General features: G+C 36.9%; 2 protein-coding genes across 6 annotated transcripts in view; one reads left to right on the top strand and one right to left on the bottom strand.

Annotated features, from left to right (window-relative positions):
- The window catches only part of LOC119146106 (centromere protein P), a 151,497-nt gene extending 139,831 nt beyond the window's left edge, over positions 1-11,666 (bottom strand). Inside the window, exons 1-5 of the mRNA XM_037383239.1 lie at positions 11,484-11,666; positions 9,421-9,575; positions 8,502-8,647; positions 8,076-8,164; positions 3,361-3,449 (exon numbers count right to left, since the gene is read on the bottom strand). Coding sequence (XP_037239136.1) covers positions 3,361-3,449; positions 8,076-8,164; positions 8,502-8,647; positions 9,421-9,557 — 461 coding nt within the window. The 5' untranslated portion in view covers positions 9,558-9,575; positions 11,484-11,666. The remainder of the gene's footprint in view (positions 1-3,360; positions 3,450-8,075; positions 8,165-8,501; positions 8,648-9,420; positions 9,576-11,483) is intronic.
- Positions 11,667-12,094: 428 nt separating this feature from the next.
- On the top strand, positions 12,095-27,721 carry NOL8 (nucleolar protein 8). 5 transcript variants are annotated; one of them, XM_037383228.1, is made up of 17 exons: positions 12,095-12,197; positions 12,635-12,818; positions 12,986-13,048; positions 14,025-14,103; positions 14,406-14,553; positions 15,491-15,559; positions 15,877-17,811; positions 18,099-18,188; positions 19,466-19,585; positions 19,889-19,973; positions 20,851-20,995; positions 22,521-22,604; positions 23,332-23,606; positions 25,441-25,567; positions 26,003-26,073; positions 27,055-27,137; positions 27,433-27,625. In XM_037383228.1, exons 2-17 carry the CDS (start codon positions 12,680-12,682, stop codon positions 27,484-27,486), a joined length of 3,567 nt encoding a protein of 1,188 aa, XP_037239125.1. In that variant the 5' UTR covers positions 12,095-12,197; positions 12,635-12,679; the 3' UTR covers positions 27,487-27,625. The 5 variants fall into 5 exon arrangements, with proteins under 5 accessions (XP_037239125.1, XP_037239127.1, XP_037239124.1 ...); XM_037383230.1 differs by having other exon boundaries at positions 12,148-12,166; positions 27,433-27,721; XM_037383227.1 differs by having other exon boundaries at positions 12,196-12,237; positions 27,433-27,721.
- Positions 27,722-27,997: the final 276 nt, after the last annotated feature.

Here is a 27,997-nt window from a genome sequence, read left to right as displayed (position 1 = left end):
CCAAGCAGAAAGAGATAGTTTTGGCTAACAAGTTCAAAGAACCAGTTTCAAATGCAAAAGTTAGTGTACCGATTATATCTGAGTAGATACTTCTCTTGTACAGATACAGCATTGGCTAAATTTAAAATAGGAAACTGGATTCAGTGTGTAAAAAGGGGAAAAATCTGTGTTGACATGCACAGATATATGTAATATACATGCTTTTTTGTATTGGCAAGGGAGAAAGACTGCATAAAAGCACCATTTCAGTTAACGGTTTCATAGCTCTTAAAATACGCATAGGCTAATTAGGAATTATTGTTTAAGTTAGCTAATTCCTAATGCTGCAGCCAACTACAACAAACACTAAAATACCAAGAAAACTTGGTATAAAATAACAAAGTACTAAGAAAGTGCACACTAAAATGTAAGCCTCTTTTTTTATTATTATTATTTGAAAGAATTTAACATTACAAAGTGTCACCAGATTTTAAAAGAAAAAACATCCACTACGAGCAGAAAACACTCATCTCCAAAGCCAACATCCATGCTACAGAGAAGTCATCCAAAACCAGCAAAAAGCACACTCAGGCAGAGAGTAACTCTGTATCAGGTTAAAATCACACGCCCTTCATCCAAACACCCTTTCACTCTTACAAAAAAACCAACAAACCACAAAAATCTGTAAGATACTTAATTGTTGTAGAAGTATTTAAGGCTCCTTTAATAAACTTCTTTAGTTATTTTAAGGGAGGAAATCTACTTTAACTCACTGCAGTATGTAAGACTTCTTGTATTAGCATATAAACCCAAACAATGACTCTTAACAGCTGTGGGAAGAATTCATGCTTCCCCTCATTTCCAAGATACCTCGTTTAAGCAGTGTTTAATATAATGCAGGCTTTCTCTAAATCCTTCACCCTGACTTGTAAATTTTAACTAGTTAGTAAAAAATAGGAGCAGTTTTCAAACTGTCTAAAACCTCCTATTTGACCAAGTAATCCATGCAATAGTTAACTGACCCAACAACTGATCAGATACCAAGCAAAGTAAAAAAAAGAAAAAAAAATCCTGACAATACTTTTCTTAAGATTATTGTAGTCCTCAAAAATAATAAAGTATAACATAAGTGATAACTGATGCAGAGGGCACTCAAGTAAAATCCCAAAACAGAAGACTAAATATTGGGATTCCATTTGCATACCTATTTTATCGTCACAACATATCTAAGGAATGGTACATTTTCTAAAAATAGGTATTATATATTGTAGCAGTACCTGGTTGAAAATAGACTGCTGAATTTTGTTTCTTTTAAAAACACGTTGCTCAAGTGTTCTAGCATTCCCCCGTTTTCTCCCAAAGCAGAATGGGATTGGGAATTACAACTGAATGCCAAGTTTTTAACTCTGGTGCTCTTAAAGACCCTTTTCTGTCATGCATTACGAAAACTGAAGCCAAAAAAATTAGAAAGCTGAGGAGGAAAAAAAGCCAGGCCAGTAAAGAAAACTGAACAGAGCTAGAAAATGAATATGGCAAGACTGGGCCAAGGAGGTAAAAGAAGGAAATAGAAACCAGTAGGGAGGATGAAGAAAACCAAACAATACAAAGGGAGACTGGATTTAGCTGGTCAAGAATGAAGCGAAAGGACAGGAAGAGGTAGGAATCAAGACTCTAAGAACAGCCAGTGGACTGAAGAATAAAGGGCTAGTTGGGAAAAGTCTGAAACTAGACATGAAAAAAGGGGATTAAGTTTTAAAGAAACAAGAAATAGATTAATATAGTAACTGAGAAAAAAAGCCACAAATGGAAGTCACATAACCGGATTAAATCAATCTAACAGTGGCTGCTGTCAAAATAAACATGGTCAACAGCAGCCCCACTCTGGCCACACACTTACTTGCATTAGGTCAGCAACAAGCACTGTGACGTTGCAGGACAAGTCAAACAGAAAAAAATGAAATTTGAAAGGCGGGGGGGGTGCAGCGGGGGGGTGGCAAGGTAGGGTTTCCAACCTATCCCCCCAACCCAATTACTTTTTCATCCAAATGACTGCGCTGATTCTTTTTGCCATGTGGATTCAAGAGTATATACACTGACACATAGAGAACAGATGGTACACGCAGAGAGAGGCTAAGGAAAAAAGAACTGCTTGCTTTACTGACAGCAAAGCCTTAATTCATCTTCTATCATTCACGAAAACATGTTTACTTAAGAATACTGGCGTAATGTGGAAAAGGACCAGGGCAGTGAAAAGAGAGGGAAAATATAGCAGTGCTCAAGCCATGATGAAATACAGCCTACCGCTATTTCAACACATTCCTTTCCAGTATGACTATTAAGTTCCAAGACACTTCTGCTGTCAAGAACATGATAATTAAGAAAACAGGGTAATTTCCTTTTCTAAATCCTGCTTCTTGAGAGCAGTTACCTACTATTCTCAGTTATACTACTAGCTTTAGTAGATTTGTATGGAAATTACAAAGTATCTAAACAAAAAATTTGGCTTTTAGTGTAGAATAACAAAGCCTGAGGTAACTCAATAGACCTTTCTTTTCACCCATCTACTTGCATTCCCTCTCCCTCCCCAAATCTAAAAAAATAATATAAAACAAAAGAAATCACTTAAAGAACAGGACTAAGATTAAACCAACTACCCAATAATAATTAATAATGATTTGTTCTCAGAATAGTTTGCTAGCAGATTTCACAGTGGAATACTGCAGACAAATACTTTGATCATTACCACAAGAAACTCTTATCCTCCAGAAAATAATCAAAAAGTAGCGTTCACTTACATGCTTAAGTTCCAGTATATATGTTTTCTTAAGCCACTGCACAAATACACTATTCCAGGTCTTTGTTTACAAATTCTATTGTTTTTAAAATATCAGTGAAAAAAAATCTTGATGCAAAGAACAGAAACGGAATGGTGAGCAGAGCATTAAGAAACAGGCAAGTATTGAAGAGCGGTTCTGGATGTACACTTTATCCATTACTCACGCACACTGGACAGCTGCAACTCACATACACATTTGAGTTAACAGTTCACGTGTTGATTATATATATTAAAATGCAATAGCTGAAACTACCTTGTAAAATCTTTCTCCGAAACAATTTTGAAACAGCTAAAACAGATAATAGGCAAAAACCCATTTTTGTTTAACATGAATTTGTCATGGTCCTTTCAGGGCTTAAGTTATATATACTTCATCTTCTCTCCAGAAGGATACAGACAAGGGATCACAAGTGTTTAGGTTGGGCTAACAGTACATTACCAAACAAACAAACTGACTGCCAGCAATTTACGTGAAAATGCAGTATTGCATTTAGTATCAGATATCCCATACAATAACTTCCTTTAAGCAAAAAACTCCACCTTACCTTTCCACAAACTTGCTCACATCTGAATTTTCTCCAGATTCCATTCTAATGCTGAGATCAGTAATAACAACAGAGACATTCTCTTTGTTCTAGATTGGAAAAGTAACAATGCAGTATTTTAGAAATTCCTCTGGCAAGGAGAAATAAATATCTATATGCATATAAAATAGGCAAAAACATATGCAAATGCTGCTAAGTATTATAATCTTTGAGATAGCATTTTTTAAACTACAGCTTATATGTATAGACGTTTTCTTTCATTTCAACAGTATCAGTTTTATCCATACAACAAGGTTTTTGGAACAATATCTGAACTTGTCAGCACAGAGAATATACACGTATAAAGGAAGACTTATAAATAAGACATTCATCTACTTCCTTTCACATCACTTCCACTTCTTTCAGATTATTTTCATTTTCCAACACAACCCCTATCTGCCGCATACACCAGGAAATTCAAATAGGGTTTCATCTGAAAACTATAACAATGCTACCCTACGTTTAAAACTAAAAAATCCTGTTTTCCTTTTTTTATTTATTTTAAAGCTCACAGTTTTGCCTCAAATTCTTGTCCCATTTTTACAACAGTGTTACTCAGGGATACGTGCATGATAACAAAGTGTTTCCAAATTCAGAGATCTAACAACCTATTAAAAAAAATGAGAAAAGTAGTTCATATAATAGAAATGAAGCCACAAAAGAACCTTATTTTTTTTCTGCACATTCTTGAACACACCAGAGTAATAGGTTAGATAAGTGAAACAAAAAGCTTAAAATCACAGCTTGAACACCATGGCAAATGCTTCACTTTATACTAGACACCGTACTTTATTTTTCTTATACCCAGTCACTACAAGCAAACAGGAATGGCAACATCGAGGAAACTAGACAACCTGGAGTCAAATGCACACATCACAGCAATCGCTAGTTCTGGTTGGACACATGTACTGCCATCATTAAAGACGGAAAAAGCAAACCAAGACACTACAAAGTTTAACGGATTAAGTAACATCAGGGAAAAAAATTAAAATTTAAAGCAAAACGTTCAACACATGCATGGAATTGTAGAGAAGCTGCTAGTAGTCACAAGCTAAGACGCTACTTTCCAAAGAAGCTGGTTTTCCAGTGAGCGAGTTACTAACACATGCCAAGACACCATCTTGGGGTCCAATAAAAGGTTTGAAAGGAAAGCCCTTGAGAAGAAAACAACTCGTACTTGAATGACTGCTTTCTCAATAGGCTTAGACTTGTTTTGGCAGATTTTCAAGCCACCTGTACATGTCGCCTCCTAATACCCAAGGACAGTAAGAGGGGGAAAATAAACAAGTCGAGCAATGCTTTTGCATTAACCTGGTTTTCTTCACCCACATTCTGACCTTCATAAGTGTCCACCTGTGCACAGTGGTGAACAGACAGAAGCTTCTTTGCTTGCACAAGCCTGGAATTATGAACTATATGCTCATCTGATTCTGTGCCAAACCTGAAGAACCAGCTAAGATGTAGAGTATGTCAGGCACTGAGTGACCAATGCTACAGTAACACAATCTCAACCATTCAAAGCTAGTCAGAGTGAACTCGGATCTGCCTCCCCTTCTTTGTACAATTGTATCCTGGAATACAGCTTTTAACATGAATGACATTTAACAATTTGTTTAAATTCAAATCAGAGATAATTACAAGAACAATTTGTTACTGTCTATTAAAAGGTTTGATTTAAGGTATTATGGAGCCGAGTTAACTGCATTGTAACAACTACTAGATTAAACAGCTAGAATTAATGGTATGAAAAAATTATACTGTATCTTCTGCCACATACCAACGTGTTTGTTACCTACTACGCATTTCCCAAAAAGAGCTGATTTATTTCTTGTCTTCTATCTCTTAAGTTGGGTGAAACTAGTTGCAATTTTACATGACCTTGCCCATGATGATCTCAGTACAGGTTATTTTAAAGACAACTGTTAGCCATATCTTAGAAAAGAGGCTTCTCCATTTTTATACGCAAGAAGCCAGTGGCATAAAAAAAGTTTAACTTTTCAGGTCTTACCCTGGCATGAAGTCTTTAACTTTTCTGAGAACTATGGAGGCAGACTCTTGCATCCATAGAGGACCTTCTGACTTCACTGCAAGATGGCCTGCACAGTACATGTAATCCGTCATAAAACCAAGATAACAAGTCACTAGTTTTATACCACAGAAGCAGCCACCTGGACCCAGGCAAAATGTCTCAACGAAACTATTAACAATCTAGCCATGAGGCATGCTTTTTCATTATACAGAAGTGAAAGAATCGGGGGTTTTAATCATATAAAGTTACAAAACTGGGTAACTTAAAAATACAATCCTTAAGTTTGAATTTTTGAACTATAAATTTCTCCCAAAATCTATTTGATTCAAACAGCCCTAACAAAATGAAATCATAGAACTGCATACAATGGTTGTATTTTACAATTCTAACCAAACCATTACATTACAATTTGTACAACAGCCAAAACACATTAACATTTATGTAAATGCAAAACTTTAATAACATCCAAGTTCATATACAATCACAAAAACTGAGCAAAGGAACAGAAATTAGTCTGGGTTTGAAACAGTAAATGTACTTCTTGACTTACGTATGTAACATGAAAAATAAAAAACCTGTATATTATAACACAATTACAAACTGTACTCCTCATTGGTGTTTGCTTAACTAATTTACCATTTTTGACAAGCCAAACCATACAAATACATAAAATATTGGCAATTCAAAGTTTATTAGCTTCAGGTAAATTGAGATATCATTTGCATTGCATATTAAATTATGTTACAGGTGCTGTGTACTTTTTTTAAAATTCATGTAAAAATTTGAGTCAAAATAATATTTTTTCAGCTGAAGTGGTTTTTTTTTTAATATATACACTTGGTATGCTATATATCACTTACTGTAGTGTATTTCATCAGCACTGAAGTAGTACAAGGGCAACAAAGCTGGGGAAGGGGCTGGGGCACAAGTCCTGTGAGGAGCAGCTGAGGGAACGGGGGGTGTTCAGCTGGGAGAGGAGGGGGCTCAGGGGGGACCTTATCGCTCCCTGCAACGACCTGACAGGGGCTGTGGGCAGTGAGGGGTCGGTCTCTTCTCCCAGCTAACAAGCAACAGGACAAGAGAAAACGGCTTGAAGTTGCACCAGGGAAGGTTTAGATGGGATGTTAGGAAAAATTTCTTCACAGAAGGGTGGTCAAGCATTGGAACAGGCTGCCCAGGGAATCACCGACCCCGGAGGTGTTAAAAAAAAAAAAAGTCTAGATGCGGAGTTTAGCAACATGGTTTAGCGATGGCCTTGGCAGTCCTGGGGTTAACGGTCGGCCTTGATGATCTCAATGGTCTTTTCCAACCTAAACTATCCTATGAGGCCAAGCTTTAAGCAATTAGGTAGACATGTGCTGGCATCTAGTGGTGTCACAGATTTAAGCAGCACCATTGCAGCTGTAAGTAAACACCACCCAGTTACTCATCGGAGCTCCACTGACACTAAAATGTTACCACTCTGCAGGAGCACACAGGTGAGAAATAAACAAGAATTTAAGTCACATGATTGATGCAGGCTATTTCCATGCTCAAAGCTAAATGCATTTTATACAAGCAATCGGTAAAATCATCTTGCTAAGACCACCAGTCATGCATGGATTTAAGAGATGACAGAATAACCTCATTTACGAAATTCATAATACGGCTTTTCTTTAGGAAAGACATCTTCACACAGAAAGGCAATTTTTAATACTATCAGGTTCAATCATACTCAATTTGAAAAACACTTTAAAGCTTGAGCTGAAAATAGTTTTCTTAAGAAGGAATTCTCTTGATGTCAAAAATATTACAAACTGGGGGACATTGTTACAAATTGGGGTATTAGCTGTTTTCCACTGCTAAGTGAATTCTGTGCTAAGAATAGGTTCTTATGAAAAAGCTTCTTTGCAAAAAGTCCATAATCATTAGCGTAAGTTCCATGCAGTCCTGTGACGTATTGACTAGTCACAGTAGCCAAGCAAATAGAAATATGACCCAAGCAAAAAAACAAAATCAATTGTTCAAGTCTGTAGCGGTTTAGATTTTCCTTAGTTTCCTCAAGAAAGGTAAGGTTAGGAATTTTCCAGTCTCCAGAACAAGACACCTGACTATAGCAGAACATGTGGGGGAGATCAGAGACAGCTGTGGGATGAAAGCTGTGTTGGGTCAGGATGAAGCCCCAGCATGTACTTGGCAGAGCTGGTGAAACTCCAGCACTATTCAGGCCTTTACTTCAGTGTTAGTCTGCAAGACCATCCTACAGGGTGTCTTAGGAAGAAAGGGCGATAGGGACTTGGTAGTCCTAAGTTTACAGTTGGACTCAATGATCTTAAAGGTCCTTTCCAACATAAATGATTTTATGATAATAATTTCATGACTTAATGTTGAACATGACCTTCAGAACTATTTTACTTGGATGCACATGGAATTCACAAGTTGGGTCCAGCTGTTCTAGAGTGAAAACAGCCCACAGAGGCTTAGATGAAGGGGACTCAGGCAATCAAAATGACAAAATACCAGTTGAAGGTTTCAGCTGGAAAAGGAAGCATTGATATTTGCCCATTTGAAATTTTGTTTGTTTCTTTGGGGGGGGGTGGGGGGGTGGGTGTAAGTTTTTTTGTTTCAGGTTTTTTTGTGGTTTTTTGAAAAAAACATTGATCCTTACCTGCATTTCAAGAAGCTGGAAGTCCAATTGAAAAGACAGGGAGTGGCAATTTCCTGATAATCTGTGCTTCTGCACTGTTCTGTTTCTAGCTGTTATAAAATAAAGTTAACATAATACTTTATTATAATTCTATTAATTATTGCATTAGTCATAATTTAAATACCAACTAATACTATCCATCACATAAAGTTAAACATGTTAAAAAAACCACACAAACAACTAACTTTGTAGTCTTTCACTTTCCCACTACACAAAGTACTATATTTACTCAGGAACTATTTTGTCAATAAAGAAAATTATATTGTATTTCAAAATAATTGTCTTTCTGATAACAGTGAGAGTAGAATTACAACATGCATTTGCAAGTGTAATGAACTGACACATTATGCTCAGCATAGTAGCAGCAAAGGGCAGAGAAATGCTTACTTTTTTCCACTGTTTTCTTGGAATGATTTGTGAACTGAATACCAGTAAATTTCATTAAAAATGAGAGATCTGTTTCTAGAGTTTCAAGCTCAGCTTTCAGGTTTGAAGGAAATTCATGTCCCTTAATTTCTGTTTGGTATGAACTTCTAGAATTGAAAAAGAAAAAAAAAAATAAAATCAGAAGACCCAGACATAAGAACATGTTTTGTCACATCAGTACAACAATACCATTAAATAAAAGGCATTTGTAATGTGATCTGATGGTTTTCAGGTCAAGATCAGTTTCCAGTTTCAATCATATCACATTACTGGGAACAGTAAACTAACTTACATAAACACTTCATGTGCACCACCAGGTAGACACAGCCTTTATTATAAGCCTTGAGGTACAAGTATCCATTTCAAAGAATGTATAAAAGCAACGAACTGCGACATCTTTACTCATCTAAATTACTTAGCTGTGGAGTATACATTTATTATAGAATAGCAGTTAAATAATGGAAATAAAAAGCCCTAAACATGGCATTTCTTTAGCACGTATCTAGTCCCACCTGACAAGTCTCCAGTCTTTTTTTTTCTTAAAGTATATATGCACTGAGCTGTTTCACAGTGTGTAATGGAAAACATGGCCTTTGCGGTATCCACAAAGCTAACATACCTGATGTCATGCTCTGACCACTATCATTGCCTTTTAAAACCAAACAAAACCCTAAAAAACACAAACCACCAACAGAAGGCAATAAAAAAGAGACTAACTATTTATTATTTGTTATCTTTTACCATATATAGCCCACATCCTAAACAAGATCAGTACAGTAAAAATCACCTAAGGAAAGTCTTAACATAGAGGCAAAAGCTTATCCTAAAGAATTTTGCCAGAGAAACCCTATTAGTCCAATATATTAAAAAAAAAGCGTACATTGACATTAGTATCTCCTCATCAGAAAAAAAAGTGGATTCTTGTTGACTATCTTCATACTTTTCAGCCAATAGTTCAATTTCTTCTTCCAGTGACTGGATTTCATCTTCATAAACTTGAAAAATGCTGTTGTCCATTTCTGAGAATCAATGCTCCTAGATAAGAGAAAGTAAGTATATTTCTTAGGCAAAAAAAAAATCAGAATAAATTATTTTTATCCAAGGAATTAATTTAAGAATTAAGAAATGCAAATATAACATTAGGCAATTATTTCTCCTACCCCTCTACTTAAAATGAGACAAATTCTATTATATTTTATGACTGTGGCAATATCCCCGGTAGCTTTTACAAGTATAACAACTTACACCTCTGTAAAGAATTCTAGAGTGTCAAACAGTCCTGTTCGCTATGGAGGATCAAACCAACATACAAACCTCAATCCTCAGCAATCAAATTTGATAGGAGTTCTGTCACCAACTTGAGAACAGAATTAGGCTTGCAGTAAAACTCTGCTCGTAATACTATAGTACTCTGCCATCAATGTAACTCTTACTTATACCCTAGAAAGTCCACTTAGACACTGGTCTGCAAGTAGACATTACAAGAGCAGAAAAACTGCTTTTTCCATAATTCTGAATGTAACAGAGCTTCCTAAGAAACACAATAACTCACTCTGCTAAAAGCATCAGGAACAGGAAAGATTCTACCTCCAGTGAACACAGGCAGCTACTAGATACCAGCAAGAACGTGACAAAGAACAAATTTCTGACTTCACATTAAAAAAGGAAAGAAGAGTTTTCTCCAAATCAGGTAACTTTGAAAAAAATGTCATTGTTACATTAGTTCCTCAAAGACTTAATTCATTGAGTCAAAATCTAATTATTAAACCAGTTTTAAGACACAGATCACTGCATAGCATCCAAATACAGACGTTAAACCAGGAATCTAATGTAGTCAGAGGCTTTCTTTAAAAATCTTTTTAACTGATCTTGATTTCATCCAGGAGCACATCCAGCTGTCTTCTATTTGCTATAATAGAACAGCTTGTCATGCAGATAAAAAGCAATCCTAATGAGATACAGAAATCAAATCCAGCTTTGACCAATACACCAGATGAAATGAAGCACAGCTGTTCCTACAAAAAAAGTAGCATAATCTGCCTTTACAGCAGTAAAGAGACACAAGGAAATGACCACATTTCACAAATAATTCAAATAAACCTTAACTTTAAGAAAAAAAATATCTGACATACAACCTAGACATGAGACGTTCAAAGGACTGTGGAGAGTATTATGCAGCTCAATACCAATGTATCAATACTTTCAACCAGGAAAAAATATATTATCTTGTTTTATGTGTGTTTTTAAAAAAAAACTGCTGTATTTTCAAGATCCACACGAACATGGTTCAATAAAAAGGTATAAGGGGGAAATAGGATTTTGTTAGTTTATGTCATAGGAAGCAACATCAAAATAACAGATATAAGCAAATGGACACTCAAAACATGTTTTCCATTAAAACTTATTCAGTGAATAAAGGATGCATACACAATTAAAGAACGACTGAAATTGTGCCTAGGTGCGACTGCTTCTAGAATTTTAAAGAGACTTTACACAACATATGACCACAAACAAGATCAGCAGGGACAAGAAAAAAAAAAAAAAAAAGTTCTCCAACTCTCCAAAAAAAAAAGCCTAATGGATGTATTAAAACCGGATACATTGAAGAAAGTTTTGTTCCTAATAAAAAGCACGTTGGCAAAAAGAAAACTGCTCCCAGCCAGCAGTGCCCCAGGCCCTCTCCCACCACGGGCCGTGCCGAGCTCGGCAGGACACACGCACTGTTTGCAACTGTTCTAACTTAGGTGATTTTACTGGACTGCAGAAGACTCAAAGACTAGTTATGAGTTCAAATAGCATTATCTCCAGAAAAAAATACCCGGACATACTTTAATTAATTAAAGCATAACTTTAACGACAATCAATCATTTCTCCTCACCCTAAACGTACATACACACATATATATTTGTGCATTAACGGTAAATACTTCACATTTTTACGTACCTGCCCGTATACACCCCTAAGCATTTGCTTTTATGCTGCCCCAAGAAATGCTGAGAAAAGCATTCAGGGGTTAGTGTAGAACTTCGCTTCCAGCCTGCGGGGCTCACAAGGCAGTAGGATAACGGCCGCCCCTCAGGGAAGCCGCAGCTGAGGCGCACAGGTGCCGCAGCACCGCGCCAGCCCGCGGGGGGCACGGGAGGGGGGAGAGCCGCCCGCGGAGGCGGGGGAGGGGGGAGAGCCGCCCAGCCACGCCGAGGGCCGGCGCTGAAGAGCGAAGCTGAGGGAAGCAGCGCGCGCTCGCTCCTTCGAACTGCGCGCCCAAGCAGCCCGCTGCGGGCCTGGGCGCTACCACAGCTGCTGCCCGAACAGGGGGTGCCAGCCGCTCCTTCATTGCACCCTCGCGAAACAACAGAGCAGCTTGAAGGGCGGTTCCGAGGTCGTTATTCGAGGTGGATGGCCAAAGCGTTACTTCATCAGCTATTTCCCGCTTTTTGCTTTTTCTTTTTTTTTGGCGGAAAATCCCCCTACCTTTTTCTCTGGTTAGTTCCGCCCAAATCCTCCGCAGCCACAAGACCCAGCCCACGTGCTCCCGTCGGACTTGACCGGCTGGAAACACGGCCCCGAAAGAGAGAAGGCGGCCATCAGAATCCTGCGGCCCCAGGAGGCGGAACCCTCTTTTCCGGGTGAGCGCCAGGAAGGGATGCGGGGGGGAAGGTGAGTTGAGTTGCGCTGCGGGGGCTCGCACATGGCGGCGGTGAGGGAGAGGGGCAGCGGCCTCGCAGGGGAGCGATTCCCGGGGGCTTGTCGGCCGGTCCGGCTCATCCCTCCTCCCCCGCTTCGCTCGCGGCCTTGCTCCCCGCTTAGAAAGCCCTCAAAAGGGTTATTTTGCTAAGAGCTTTTACGCTTGTTGTCGCATTTGCGTCAGGGTTTTAAAAAAAGGCCCAGCACCTAGAGCCTGGTTACTGATAGCGGTGCAGTGTTTGCTGACACTGGACTGAAGCAGCGCGTGCTACCTAGTACAAAGCGAAGAAACACTCTTCTCGTGAGGTTTTTATGGAGGACTTCTGACGGAATAGTTTCTTCCATAGTTTGGTATTACAATTGTATTAATCTCTACAATGTGTTAGTGAATTGTTATTATCTTTTTGCAGAGAGACACAGCGTGCCTTACAGGTGTGGCAGCTTGACTTCTCAACATGGAGAAGAAACAAATTTCAAAACGTTTATATGTTGGAGGGCTTAGCCATACGGTTTCCAAGGCTGAACTGCAAGAAAGGTTTGGCAAGTTTGGGCGTGTTCTGGATGCAGAGATTATTACTAGAAAAGATGATCAAGGTAACAGTTTTGCATCATTCTTTAAAAGCGAATTGTGTTTCAGTTTGTAGTGTGAAATGGAGTTTTTGCTTCAGAGATGCTTTATTTTCAGGAAACATCTTAATTTTCAGTTTTAAAGGAAACACTGAAATTCCATAGAAATTAACTGAACGTTTATTGTTGATCAGGAAACCCTATGAAAACTTTCGCTTACATCAGTGTCAGCATTTCTGATGCAGATCTTAAAAAATGTAAGTACATTTTTTTTTTCTTAGTAATTTATGGGTTTGAGCCAAGCTGCGTTACTGGTAACGCATGTAGTGTTGCCAAATCAGGATGTGGTCAAGGTAGATCCTGTTTCATTTGGTTGTCGTATTCATTCCATTTTCCTTAAGGTGCAGTTTTATGGAAGTTGTTTTACTGGGGTTTTCAGTGAGTCAATGTAAGTGGATTAAAAAGACTCCTCATGACGGAAATAAGTGATTTACAAGTTTGTTCAAACCCTTTTTTGAAAACATAGAGGAAATGCCCTTCAATTGCTTTCATCAGGTCCATAAGACATTAGAAGTGACGATGTGAGAGGAAACCTAGCAAAGAGAGTTTACATAAAGCATTCTTCTGTTAAAGCAGTTCTGTAAATCCCAAAATAGTTGAATTACAAAACTACTTGCAGAGTTATAGAACCACCTGTGTAATATGTAGCAGCAAAATGGCAGGGGGTGATACTTGCACCTGAAGAGAGGGATTGGTAATATGCCCTTTTATTTTAGGGAATGCTGCCATTAGGAATAGGAAAGCTGTTTGAGAGTGTCTAAAAGCCAACCCAGCCCCTGATATTTAATTTCCTAAAGTTCCAAGTACAACATTTTTTTTTTCCCCTCTGGTTTTTAGTACTCCTTAGCTATGTTTTTTTGAAGTACTGAGATGTTATGAGCCTGTCTGATAGCATAGAAACTTCAGGGTACACGTATCTGAATTTTCAGGTTTGTATTTAACTGAACCATAGAGACTTGAACAAGTCTTTTGAAGTCAGAATGTAATTTTGGAGGTAGACCACCTTGTTTAGATTTGGATATTACATCTTTCATATACAAACTGAATCAAGTGAGTAATGAGGTATAGGCATGCTAAATAAACTTCAAGCTATCATAGAAGGAGGCATAGTTAAGTCTAAGGTATGTTTTTTGAATGTAGGAAATAGTAATTTCCCATCTTCTTGTTTTACAGGCATGTCAGTTTTAAATAAAACCAAGTGGAAAGGGGGGATGCTGCAAATTGAGTTAGCCAAAGAGAGCTTTTTGCACAGGTAAAAGTCGATTTAAAACAACAAAAAAAAGTATGTTGTTGATAAAGTTACCCTTTTTCAATATTATGCTTGAGCTTTCATCTGCTATGCTTTTATCCTTTCTGGTTTTTATTGGCATTGGTGAACTGTTGATGCGTATTAGATATTGCAACATATTTTGCATCATTGTTCCCTTAAAAGTAGCGGATATGTGAGTTCCGTAAGTAGTGAAATGTTACTGTTCTGTGGGAGAGGGGCACTGCCAGCTGTAAGGTAGTACGCAGGCAGATGTTTTTTCATATATGATGTACTTTTTGGTACAGGCTCGCCATGGAGAGGGAGGAAGCAAATCTGCAGAAAGAAAAGCCACAGAGAAATGATAAAGTGTGTCTGTTAGAATCACTGAAAAAGGCTGGAGTTGTAGACTTTCACATGAAAGCAGTACCAGGTACAGAGGTGCCAGAGCATAAGGTATGGTGGGGTAGACGTATAGAGAATTAAAACGGAAGAAAAACTGGAACTGGGCACAAGCTTATTACTTCTAAATTTATGTCAAATCTCTACACTTCATGTAAAGAAACTTCCACTAAGTGTTACGGTCCAACTTGTCAAAAGTAGTCTGAAGAAATACCTTATGTGTAGACACATAGAATGCTCCTGTCATTCTTTGTAAGGACTGGAAATTATCTTGATCATATTGTCCACTCTTGTTGTGTTAAATTAGTAAATGCTTTGTTACTCATTTGTGTTGGCAATATCTTTGTGTCACCCTTAAAAGCATGTAAAGACAATGTGTGTCTTACTTTTATAGAGTATATGTGGGTTTGGTTGCTGGGTTGTCAGGAACTAATCTCTGTGCTTCAGCACGTTCAGGATCAGGGTCTACACATGCTTACAAAAGTAAGACTTGGAATAAAATCACTGAACATGCAAATTTAGGCAACAAAAATTAGATTTACTACAAAGTTTTCAAAATAATTTACTAAGCACAGAATGTTTTTGGAGGGTTATGGGGCATTTTTAATTCTTTAGTGGGAAAGGGGAAAACGGCAAAATAATAGCAATCTTGTCTGTATAGTTATCACTGTTAATTTATAAACCAAAAACATTACATGAAGGATAGTACTTGTAAAGAAATTCAGTTTTTATTGTCACTCTGTTTGCAGGTTGTAGAAATTTGGCGGTTTTGGTTGGTTGATTTTGCCTTGTTCTTTTTTTTCAGAAGGAAGCTGGCTAAGTTGCACAGTATGAATACACCTCACTTAAGAGAGTAAACCAAAAGAATTAGTCACAAATGGTTCTTTATTAGTATTTCTGTTATCCAAGAATATACATCTTGTTTTATTCCCGAGTTACTCCCATTCCTTTTTATTCAGTGCTGATTATTTTTTTTTTCTTTTTCTTTTAGAAATGGGTTGTTGGTAAATTCGGCAGAGTCTTGCCTATCCTGCACCTTAGGAGTCAACAAAAAAATAAAATATCCTTTTTCTATTGGTTGGGCATGGGCACAATTCCCTTCTTTATTCAGTTGTATGGGCAAACATTTCTTTAAGTCTTAATATTAGCTACTATGTCATACTTGATTTACTGAATACCCTTAAGTAAATCTTGCAGTAAGTTTGTGTGATTTAAATAAACTTTGTAGACTGCGAGTCAGTTGCTTAAAGGCTCATGGTCACAACATTAAAAAGGACTCTTTGTTGTCCTTTCATGTGGAATTTAGCCTGTTCATGAAGACTGGAAGTCTGTTTGCTGAAAGAATCACCTTGTTTTAATTCCTTAACTCAGACTAACATTGTGAAATATGACCCATCAAAATATTGCCATAACCTTAGAAAGCTGGAGCCGGACTTGACACGTGTAGTTCCTATTTCTGAGCTTACTTGGCACTTGGAAGAGAGAGATGACAGCATAAACAAGAAGCGGCAAGGAGAGTTCCCTGTAACTGAGAAGCCACCTAAAAAAATGAGGCAACTGGGCAGTGAGGCTCTGAATGGAGCAGTAGTTCTCTCTTCTGGGTGCCAGTTACATTCAAAAAACACAGGTTCACCACAACTAGATCAAAGATCAAAATCCAAACCCAATGAGAAGTCTGAATTGTTTCCATCAAGGAGTCTTTATAGTAAAATATCAGGGAGAGGTTTATTAGCAAATAAAAGCAATGTTTCTGGAGTTTCAGCTCAAAAAAATAGGCATGTTTCTAATAGTGACATTGATTCTGAAGAGGAAATGAGAGCAATGGTAAAGAAAGAGGTGGAAATACAGAAAGCTGGAAATGTTGGGACTGCAAATGACCACTTGGAAATTGTTGGGGATAATTTTGAATTAAAACACAATAGTCATTGGTTCTTAAGCAATCCAGATGGCATGAAGAAAGCTATCAAAGGAAGTTACAAAAATAGAGAGAGTATGGAATGCGATAATGGTTATGATTCAGCAGATACAGATGAAATTATTGCCGAAAGTAAAACTCCAGATCTAAGTAGAAGGAAAACTGCAATTTTAGAAGATTCTAAACAGGGGAAGGTGGAAAGTAAAGAAACATTAGTGAATGAAAGACATGATTTGCTAAATGATTTCTCACTGAAAATGCACAGTTTAAAAGAATATGTTGAAAGAAAAGGGAAAAGGAAAAAATGTAAAATTGCTGCCTTGCAGAGTACAGCAGCTAACACTACAACAAAGACAAGTGATAGTGAAAGCTCTTATTCGGAGCCAGAGAGAGGGGAGTCTGAAAGCAGTTCTGATTATGAATCCATGATGCAAAACTGTTACCGCTTAGATCTTACATTAGATGACTTAAAAGCATTAGCTACTGAAAACACTGGGACACCCGCAGAAGAATTGGATAGTACACAGGGTTCTAGTCATTGCAGTGTTGAAGAAAATCCTAAAGGTGACATTGTAAATAAACCAAAAGTTCCTAAATCTTGCCCTGCAGTTAAAAAAAAAAGTATCTGTCCTGAAGATGTAGTTGCTGCAATTTTAGCAGGGGAGAAGGATGCTGATGAAGAAAGTTCCAAGGGACAAAATAATTCATGTTTGAAATACCAGCCCTTCAGAGGAATGGGGTCCCTTTGTGAAAAAGAGTTAACTGAGGACAGTATTGGTTTAAAGAAGAGGTCTGTAGAAGGTTTAAGTCTTGAAGCTCGTATTTCTTATTGTGGGGAGGAGTCATCTAAAAGACAGTCTAAGAATCATCCGTTGAATTTGCTTGAGGTCGGCAGTAAAAAGAGGCAAAATAGGCATTGTGAACAGTCAGGTGCCGCCTCCTTAGCAGATGAGGGCGATCAGCCTGTTTCCAGGCCACATTTACCAGGAAAGAAGAAAGATGCGAGTTCTTTACAAGATGACCAAAATTCAGAGTATGGAGATTCTGCTGCTGCTACTGCTGCTCAGAGTGAAGATGAGAGCAGTGACATGGATAGTAATGCTGCAGTGTCACAGAAACGTGCTAAACAACAATTGAAAAGCCCAAAACTCTGTTCAAAAAACTTGAAGAGGGATGTAAGCAATCCAAATCTGCAATGTGAAGCTAATAAATGTGAGAATGGAATGACGAGCCTTCTGGAAAATAAGGAGCTTTGTCTTCATGGTACCGCTTCCAAGGAACCTAGTATAAAAAAGAAACGGTTGCAGGATAACCAGAGGAGGCTGGCAGCTCTAGATGAGAGGCAGAAAGTACGAGATTTACAGAAGAAACTCATTCAGGGAGCTCTTTCAAATCTGGTAATTACACATGCAACTTCTATCTGAATAGTATGCAGTAAAAGAAGGGAAATGAATAGGTGTGGTGTAAGATATTTTAAAATCGGATATTGGAATTTCTGATTACATTGCCAGTTTTCTTTTGAGTGTATGTAAAATGGTGGATATCTAATTCCTGGAATGTCTCTGGACTTGAAAGAGGAACAGTAGAGTCTTCCTTTCATGTCCTGGAAATGTTGTTTAGATACTTACTTGTGACTATAGCAAGTATATGATGTGTTTGACTTGACGGTTTCACTCTTACATAGGATAGCCAGCCAGCAGGCAAGCATAAACACATCATATTCAATTCAGATGTGGAAAGTGAACCTGAAGCAGATGAGATGTTGAAGAAAGAGGTGAGTTTGGGAAATATGCATGAAGAAGTAAGTGTTATTAAGAAAAAGTCCAGTATTCTATAAGGTAATTCCATATGAATATGATTATGCCTTTTATTCTGAAGACTATTTTTCATAGTGAAGTGACAGAAAAAAGTTGGTAAAGTTTGAACTGAATGAATAAATGATTCTTTTTTTGCTAATATGGAACAGGTTTCCAAGAACTTAACCACGCATCTGATACAGCTGGAGGTCTTAGAGAATTTGTAAGGAGATTGAGACCTGTAGAAAAGATATTCTAACTTCGATTAGAAGAAAAAGAATGTTACATTATAGGGCTTATGCATAATCAGTTTTGAAATTTTGCTGCTTTTAGTCAATGGAAAGGGAGGAGATGTGGCTTGAGTAGTATAGAAGGACTCTGCTCTTTCAACCCCGTGGACAAAGAATCTGTATTACTGTAGTGTCTCGTTTTTAAAGTGATGTTAGGGTCCAGAGAAGTGTGACTTCCTCTTTACGCCTCACCTAACTGAGACCTTGTTTAGGAGACTCCTCAGGATTTTACCACCATACTTTCAGCCCAATTAAGTACTTTTTTTCTGGAATAGAACTTTCTGTATCATCGTGGTTTTAGTCACATCTCTGCCAAAGCTTTAAATCATTGGGTTTGCTTTTGTTGGGCTTTTTCTTCATAAACATACTAATATTACAACCATTTTCACTATTTAATTAAAACCTTCTTTTCTCAGTTTTCCTCGTGTTTAGCACTTTTTTAACATATATATCTCTTAGGGTTATAATTGTATTTGAAATCCTTGCCCTGTATTTTTCCTTTTCTTTAGAACTTCTAGTGCTATGGAAATTGTTTTGAAACTACGGGGTGCTTACCTTTTGTAATCATTTATGTTTATCAACAGGCTTAAACTGTGTCCTAGTTTATACCATATGTGAGGCTTATTCAAAAAGGTTATAATTAGATGTTGATACTTTCAAATTTATCTTCATTGACATAATCAGAAAGTTGGATTTTTATACCTATCGCATATTGTAAAACTTGAGTTACCCTTCAAATGGATATTTTGCCTGTGCTAAAATTTAGTACTCGTAAGAGTGAAACAATTGCACAGGATGTGTATACAAGATTTGAAGTGCATGATTCAATAAGTGAGCTGGTTGTTCTAGCAGCAATACACTTTTTCAAATAAGCCAAAAAGCACATGAACAAAATTGATGCTGATTTATTTTCTCAAATTTATGTAAATGGCTGCCTTTCTATATTTTCTTTTTGTTTAATGAAGGATGAACCTGCTCCTAAAACTTCAGGCAGACTGTTTGAAAGCAGCGAGGATGAGCAAGATGATACAGATGATGAGAGATTCAAAATTAAGCCCCAGTTTGAAGGCAAAGCTGGTGAAAAAGTGAGTAGAACCCATTACTGTAATTCAGTTTTCTTCAAAGTCTCCATAATGCCACTTCAGAATAACATAGTATGGAGGTTTACATACTTGCTGAATATGATTTTGACAAACTTGTAACAGAATACTCGTACGTAGAAGAAACAGTAGCCATGGAGGAAATAATGTGTGTTGGATAGTGGGAGGAGTTTCTTTGATGTTGTCATCCTTAGTTATTAGTATGTTGCCATAATTATAGTAAAATAAAGTTACCGAATGTTGATTTTCTCCTCCAGTACTTAATAGGATTTATTTCCTTTTGTTCAGCTCTTGAAATTGCAGTCACGATTTGGCACAGATGAAAGATTTCGCATGGATGCTCGATTCCTTGAAAGTGAGAGTGAAGAAGAAGGTAAACTTGCTCATGTTTCCTGGTTAATGATAACAGAGCTATATCATGAAGCCTTAATTTTGTATGCTTAAAGCAACTTAAGGACTACTTTCGCTTCTTTGGTGATTCCTTAAAGAAAATAACCCAACTGTGTTGTGGCTTTACATAGTATATATTTGTAGCTGTGTTTCCTTAAATGTATATTGCAAAAGTATATGAAATAGCTGAATGAGATGTACTTGGTTGATAAATTGATATTTGAAAATATTTTTTAATACAGGATGATATCAGAATGTCTGTATCCATGTTGTTCACAGGATAAGTGGTGACTTATTAAAATACACTTTTTGACCACTACATTCATTTAAACTGTTCTGTAGTCATCCTGCAGTCCACAGCTGATTTGGCAGCCTTAGAAGGAAAGACTTTTTAATTTATTTTTTTTTAAATAGCAGAAGGCAGAAAAGCTGAAAAAGGCAAAAATTCTAAAATATTTCTTTCCCCCCCCAAACTGAAATTGTTAACCAAGTTTTCAAAATTCACTATTTGTTTCTGAACCTTAGATTTTTGCCTAGTTCTGCCACTTCCTTTGTTGTGCTAATGTGATCTTCTGTACAGCATCTATCAGTGGCAGAGTAGTTGCACAGTCATGTGATAGAAGCAGGGAACAGGTTAAATAACTGATACAATTTTCACATGACAAAGGTGCCTGTGACATTTCTAATCCAAAGATTTTCTACAGTGCAAGGGAGAAAGCCTCTAAGTAGCTTTAAAATAAAGGAAGTGATGTGTTGATATGTGTGAACTCCTTTACTATAGTAATGTTATATATCAAATATTACAGGCTTACTCAGGTCATAGCAGAGGAAAAAAATAATGTATTTATTTTTTCTTTTAGCAGAGACAAATGTCTTGAAGACAGTGGAGGAAGAAGAGCTTGCTGCAGAGAAAAGGAAAAATCTGCAAATACTGGGAAGCCTCTTGAACATCAACCTGGAACACCCTAAGCCAACTAAAACAGCCACAAGTGCTAAGAAATTCAAGTATGAGTCATCCATTAACAGTAAAGGAGGAGTTTTAGGAAGGCTTAATTTTTGCCAATGTTTCACAACTAAAATGTCTGCGTAGCTGACTGAGAAAAGTATTTCCTTCTGTTGTGTGCATTTGAAGTCAGTCTTTAATGCAGTTTCCCAACGTGAGTGTCCCAATAGATAATACTAGTGATTATCATAGTGTTAGAGTAAAAAATATCAGACGCCAGCTTGAGTTTCTCCTAGTAGATTTTGAACGATTAGATTGTTGGTTATGAAAATTAATCTTGTAATAAGTTCTTTCATACATGAGAGGTATTTCTGTTCTCTGTGGAGACAAACTTAAGGTGGCTAAACAAAGAACATGTGAGTTGGGCAGTAATCAGTAAGTTAGACTGACTTACATAGCAGTTAAGGTTATTGTTTTTGCGGGCCTACAGGTGATAAGCATCAAACTTTTTCAGTGGAGGATTTTTTTTTTTTCATTTATCTGTATGTCTGCTTTTAAGAAATTTCTTCATTAGATTAGGAATTTGTTACATGTTGCTGTTGGGCATGCTTTGGAGGATCATGAGAAAGGTTTGGAAGTGTACTCTTGGAAGCATGGTAATGTTTAACTATGCACTTCAACAGAAGTTGGTCTGTGGACCGAATTGGTGGAAGTTAGTAGTGTTAAGGGTAATGCAATAGTGTGCAATTAGTAAATTTTTACTGACAGTCACTATTGGAGTTGCATCAATTGACTGCTGGCTGCCAAATACTGTTGTGACTGCTGCACAAGCATATTTAATTTGATAACTTCTGTACACATTTTCATGTATTTCTAAATAATAAGCAGAGGGGGAAATAATCTGTGCAACCCCAGAGGTCATCTTAGGAGGGTTTTCTTTTAACACCCAGTTAACGATATAGTATGTAAGAAAAGCAGTTAATTTATGCCATAAGTATTAATTTAGGGAGAGGAAGGGAAATAAGAGATTACCTTCTTGCATTGCTGTAAGGCAGCATGGGCTTTGCTACGCTAGTATTGGGATCAGTCAAAACTTAAGATTGCTTTAGCTGAAAGTCCCCAAAAATGTTTACATTTTGAAGGATGGGCATAATGGGGTTTTGTTTGGTTAGTGTTTTTTTCCTGAGGTGGTGGTGGTGGGGTTTTTTTTCCATTGGACTATTTGAATTTATGCAGTGTTTGGGACTAGAAGAAATAGTTAGAGATGTGTGTATCAATACGGATAGCTGTATTGATATAGCTCTTCGAAAGGTAAACAGTTGCAGGTATAAATTTCTGTATAACACACACAACTGGAGTTCTGTGTTTTGTATGTAATGTTATAATTTGATTAAAGCCACTTCTGTTCATTATTTTTCCTGACCCAGAACTGATTACCAGGCGCTTTTAAAATGCCAGTTAGGTTTTGGATTGGTTTGGAGGTTTTTTCGTAAAGACAGTGTGAATTTGAATCTGGCTGTTTAGGGTAGCTTTCAGTTGAGCATTTGGAATGTCTCACGGTTTTTCTTTTCCTTTCTATTTTTATAGAGATATTAATGCCCTCCGCTATGATCCCACAAGAGAGGACCATGCAGTTTTTGAAAGAAAACCAAGTGCCACAGAAAAAGAGAGGTAATATTACAGCTTGGTAGCTATAATTGTGATGTTTCTTCCCATGGAGAAGTGGCTATAGCAGAAGACTGAGTTTAAAACTATGCAGACTGCTCTGTTTTTAATTCAGTTCTCTCTGTTATTGCTAAGATCAAGATACAATCAGAATTGTGACCACTAAAACCACCATGTAACATCATCTTTCCTTTCTAGTCAGTCTATTCTCTGCATGCCATTTTCTGTCTTCCTTTCTTGCCTTCAGGCTATCCCTTTGCTTCAAATCATAAACTTTAAGATTTGCAAATCTGTAAGGAAAAAAAACCTCTTAACATTTCTTTTGCCAGAAAAGAAATCGGACTTAAATATCTTAATTTATATGCTGTCACATAGTAAGTGAAAAGTCATGATGTTGTTAATTATAAAGTAAATTTGTTCCTGCCTTTAGAGTCAAACCTCAGGTGTTTTCCTGCTGCTTACCCCTCAAAGGGTGGGTAAATTGCAGGAGATTTTTGAGATGGGTCAGAAGTCTGAACCAAAAGGGATAGTCATGGTGCCCTATAAACTTGTTTCTGGCAATAGGAAATATCTGTATCCTGGGTGGGGGGAACCACCCAAAAACCCCAAACCTTACAAATTGACTATTCATTAATGTGCTTGGATAAGTTTAGGACGATGTTAATAGCAAGTTTGCCTCTTGGGGAACCTTTTTTTGAAAAATATGTGCTATGTTGCTATCATGTCATTTCAGTAAAGCTAAAAGTAAGAAGAGGGAAGAGAGTGAGAAACTGCCTGAAGTGTCTCAAGAAATGTATTACGATATTGCTGTGGATTTAAAAGAGTTGTTTGGATCTTCAAAGAGCAAATCAGAAAAAAATGAAGATATACCCTGGGACAAAAATGATGCAGAGGATTCTACCCCACTTGACCATTTGGGATCTAATGTTGAGAGTGACGTAGCTCAGCAGTCTAGTGGTTTCACGTTTTCCTTCTTTGGAGACATGGAGGAGTCAGGCGTAAAAGAAGGTAACAGCAGAACATATATAGTACAGTTTCTAATGAGTAGCTTCTTTATGTCAGGCACTGTAGAGTAATACAGTGTATAGAAATTCAGAATCCAGGGAATTTTTAGAAGCAAAAGTCACTAATTATGCAAAACCATTATGATCTTCTCTTATACTTGCCAAGATTGTTGTGGTTTAGTCACAGGAATCTCGAAAGGGATGTTTTGAGCAGGAACTATTACTTGTTTTGGTTTTGTTCTTTTTTTTTTCTGAACAGTGATGGAAAAACTTGTCATCCACTAAATGTCTCAAATTAACAGGAAAAAAGATGATATACAAGTCAAATCAGGTTTCATATAAACCAATAAGATTTTAAATAAAACGTGTTAATTAAGGTAGTAGTATGAGCAAAAGAAAATCTTAGTTGGCCCCAAAATACAAGAACCTTTTATTATGTACTTAATTTTATTGTACCTGTAGAAAATTGAAATTGAATGGCATGTGATTATTGGTGTGTCCTAACTGAAGATAAAATGTTATGAAATCAAGATTAAAAAATCTGAAATCAAGTCACTTAATAAGTACTAATGTAGGAAAGAAACCTGTGTGAAGTTAATGGAAATCAAAACAAAAAACAAAAATAAACCAACAAACCCCCACATTTCTACTAACTTCGGAAATTATTCAGTGTCATCTGAATGCCGTAATATGGATTTCAGAATATGAAAGATCTCTAGAACAAAGTGGAAAATATCTGAGCAGAGATGTAGTTCAGAGTTCACAAAGTTCTTAGCATTGAGAACCATGCTTGAGCACTGTGTCTTACCTTTGCTGTTAAAAATAATTACTGATTTCTGTTGCATAAGAATCCTATTTGGTGGTAACAGGGCCACTGTGCTAGCTACTGTGTTGACACAAAGGTAAGTCTCTCTCCATTGCACATTCCTCAGTTGCTTAGATGATTGTGATTGTTTTTGCTTTTATTTAACCTGTCTTAAGATTGAGTGTGTCATATGGAAAGCACAAGGGGAGAACATATGGATAGTCTTGCAGGGGGCGTTCTGAGCACAAACTATAGATGTTTTGTGGACAATTTAAACTTGCAAATGCTGACTTTTTCCAAAGTAGAATTTTCTGATCTTTCTGTTGCATAATGTGTTTCATAGTCAAGTTACTGTGGGGTTTGGAAACTGTTTTATATTACCAGAGAGAGGTAGTACAGGAGCTGTCTTCTCTGTTCTGGTCATCCAGGTAAGTACTGTGCTTGTACATTAAAAGAAAAGGGTACCATAGATTTGTAACCTCAGTCCTTTTGACGAGAGGAAGTAGTAAGGGCTCAAGTGGGTTTCTGGCAACTGGCTGTGTATGCTACAGGGAGGAATCCATACGTGAAAATAGCATAGCTTGAACACACCAATGGAATAAGCTAAGGCATTATGAGTTTCTTTGCAAACAAACTTACTAAGGGTAGTTCATAACAAAAGAAAGCTTTTATTCCAACTTCTTCAAACTAAAAATACGAATAGGTACAATTACTCCCAATTCAATTGATAATGATTGTTAGGTTGGAGTGACTTGATAGAGCCCTGGGCCGTAACAACAAGCTTCAGAAGGACTCCCGCACTTTTCCCCTATGCTGTAGTGATACTAGTTGTGAATTTTGAGGGTGAATTTATGACATATGAGAAAGCAAACTAAATTCATACCTGCCCAGCGGGTGATAGAAAACCTGGGAGGGATGGTTTCTGTCCTTAAATCTGTCTTTTTCAATTTAAGTATTTCAATTTGAAATAGAAATTTTTACTGGCAAGTAGGGGAATAATCTTGATTTTATTTAAATTGTGATATTATTGCAGAGCCCTACATAGTTGAAACAATAAAACCTGTAAAAGTCACATGGCAAGAAGACCCACGTTTCCAAGACAGCAGTTCTGAGGGTGATGATGAACCAGAGACATCCGAAAGTGAAAGGAACAAAGAAATGCAAGTTATATTTGTATTTCTTGTCTACTTGGCTGTCGTAGTTTGATGCTATGAGAATACTAATAGTAGCACTCAGGTCATGGGAAACTTACATCTTCATTCCACATCTCTGAACAGTGGAAGTCCTAGGAAACCATTCCTTGCTGCACAGAATGAAACGGTCAAAAATTTCAATACCACACTTGGTTTGAAATTGAATGTAAAAGCTGAGTTTCTAATTCAGTGGATGAGAAAACTGGGTAGTGGGTTTGGCCAAAAGTCAAATATGTATTAAGTTTTCTTATAAAATGTATTTTTTATAGAAGGCTATATTTGGTTATTATGGAGTAATGTTCTTCAATGCATACTATTTCTCTGAAGCATTGCAGCTTTAAGTTGTGTTAATGGAATTTGACGGCAACTTTTATGATGCTAAATTCCTTTGTGTTTGTCTAGGTTTTTCTCTTTACCACAGACAGGAAGTGCTAGATTTTTCTTTTTCTCCAAAGATGATGAACGACTAAGAGGTATAACAGAACTTATTCCCCCCTTTTTTTTTTTTAACTCCTACTGAAATTCAATGAGAAAAAAATACTGCCTAGTTATTAATGTTTTGTAGTTAAAATACAGATGAGAGTTTTAAGAAAAAATAAAATTGCAAATTTCCATCATTACTTGTGGTATAAATTGTGGTAGCGCATCCCATGAGAAAGTCCTGTAAAATAAATGCTGAATAGCTGCCTCGCTTTCCTGTTTTCAGCTAACTGCCTAATAAGTGGCTGGTCTTTAAGGCCTTACAAAACCAAAAAAATCCCTTGACAAGTTATCTAGACATTTTAGATCCTTTCAAGCCTATATATGATCATTAACTTTTTCTGTGTTTCTGGTGTTATCATTAAGAATACTGAATATTCTCATCAGCCACATGCCCACATGGTTCTTAATCCTAAATAACGTGAGTTGTTTTGTTGTGAATATAACTAATTTCACAGTTATAAACAAACAAACAAACTCACCAAAAAAAAACCCAACCAACCCGCAGGCCACCAAAACAATTTATTTTGATACTTATACAATAAAGTATCAGGACAGCCTTAAATAATGTTTGTTTCCTGAGACATGTTAGATATCTATAATTAAATGTATGTGTAAAAGTTACTGTGTTAATTACTGTGTTAATTGATTTACAGTGCCTGTTTAAAATTGAGCTCTGAGTTCTTAACAGGCATAGATTTTCTTGGGAGATGTGGCATAATGGTGCTGAGCCTTTAATGAAACAAATGCTGTTTCACTGCAAGTTATATCTCAGCATATTACAGAAAACTGCTGCTGCATTCCATTCTTAGTATGCAAGGATGTAATACATAACACGTGTTTGAGCCAACCGTGTTTTAGGAGCAGGTAAGAAATATCAAGAGTAGGCCTTCTGACTTTATTGCTGTGTTGCTCATGAGATTTACTAACACTATATTCAGAAGGGTTTAACTATATTAATTTGTCTTCTGCAGAGGGGCCAAAGTTATTTTGTAGATCAGCAGACCTCAGCGAAGAAAAAGATGGTTGGGAAGATAGACGTAGATTATTGCTTGAGGTGAGTGTTTTTAACATCTGTCACTTGGTAATTGCGGCTGAAATTTAGCATGGGGAGGGAACGTGGCAGCTTATTTGCATAATTTGCATTAAAAATTAATTCAGGACCTTCAGAAGGGTTTGAAACTGTAATTGCCAGGGTACTATGAATATTTAGTACAGAGATGTGTAATATCATGTCATTACTGAATCTCTGTATTGTACAGGACTAGTTGATTTACTGCATGTCAAAAAGTGTTTGAGACAAATATATAGAAACTTCTTAAAACATTATCTTAAAATTTTAATATTTTCAGGAATGCCGGAAGAAGCATAAGGATGCAAGAAGGAAAGTGAAAGCAAAAAAATAAATCTTCTCTTAATGGTCAGGAACATTTCACATTTCTTCTTTGAAGAAGTTGCAGAAAAATGTTACTTCCAAAATTCTAGTCTTTCAAAGATCTAATACCAAATAATGGAAAAGACTGTTAAACTTCGTTTCTAAATAGGTATATGTTTATTGTGCCATTTCAATATTTGTACCAAGGTTTGGGGTTTTGGAAGATTTTTGAAGAATACAATCATTCATACATGATTGTCACAAAACCAACACAGGGTTGTTTTGCTGTGTTCTCGGGCCCCAGTGCTGAATGGGGTTGACAAAGAGCAGTTAGCACTGCATCTGTAAGACTGTATGAACTTGTATTCTGCTGAATATAACAGAGATCCTGTTTGAGATGCCTTTACAAATATTTCGACTACACTATTTCCACAGTAAAAGTTTACCAAAAGTTTGTGAAAATACATATATAACAGAGAAGACTTATGAAGCGGGAAGATTTCTGTTTCTTCACAGAGCTGATTTTTATACCTTTTCATTGA

This window comes from Falco rusticolus, chromosome 4, assembly GCF_015220075.1.
Source record: "Falco rusticolus isolate bFalRus1 chromosome 4, bFalRus1.pri, whole genome shotgun sequence".
NCBI classification, from domain to species: Eukaryota; Metazoa; Chordata; class Aves; order Falconiformes; family Falconidae; genus Falco; species Falco rusticolus.
The sequence above is the reverse complement of the archived record's forward strand: the minus strand, read 5'-3'. Positions and strand labels throughout refer to the sequence as shown.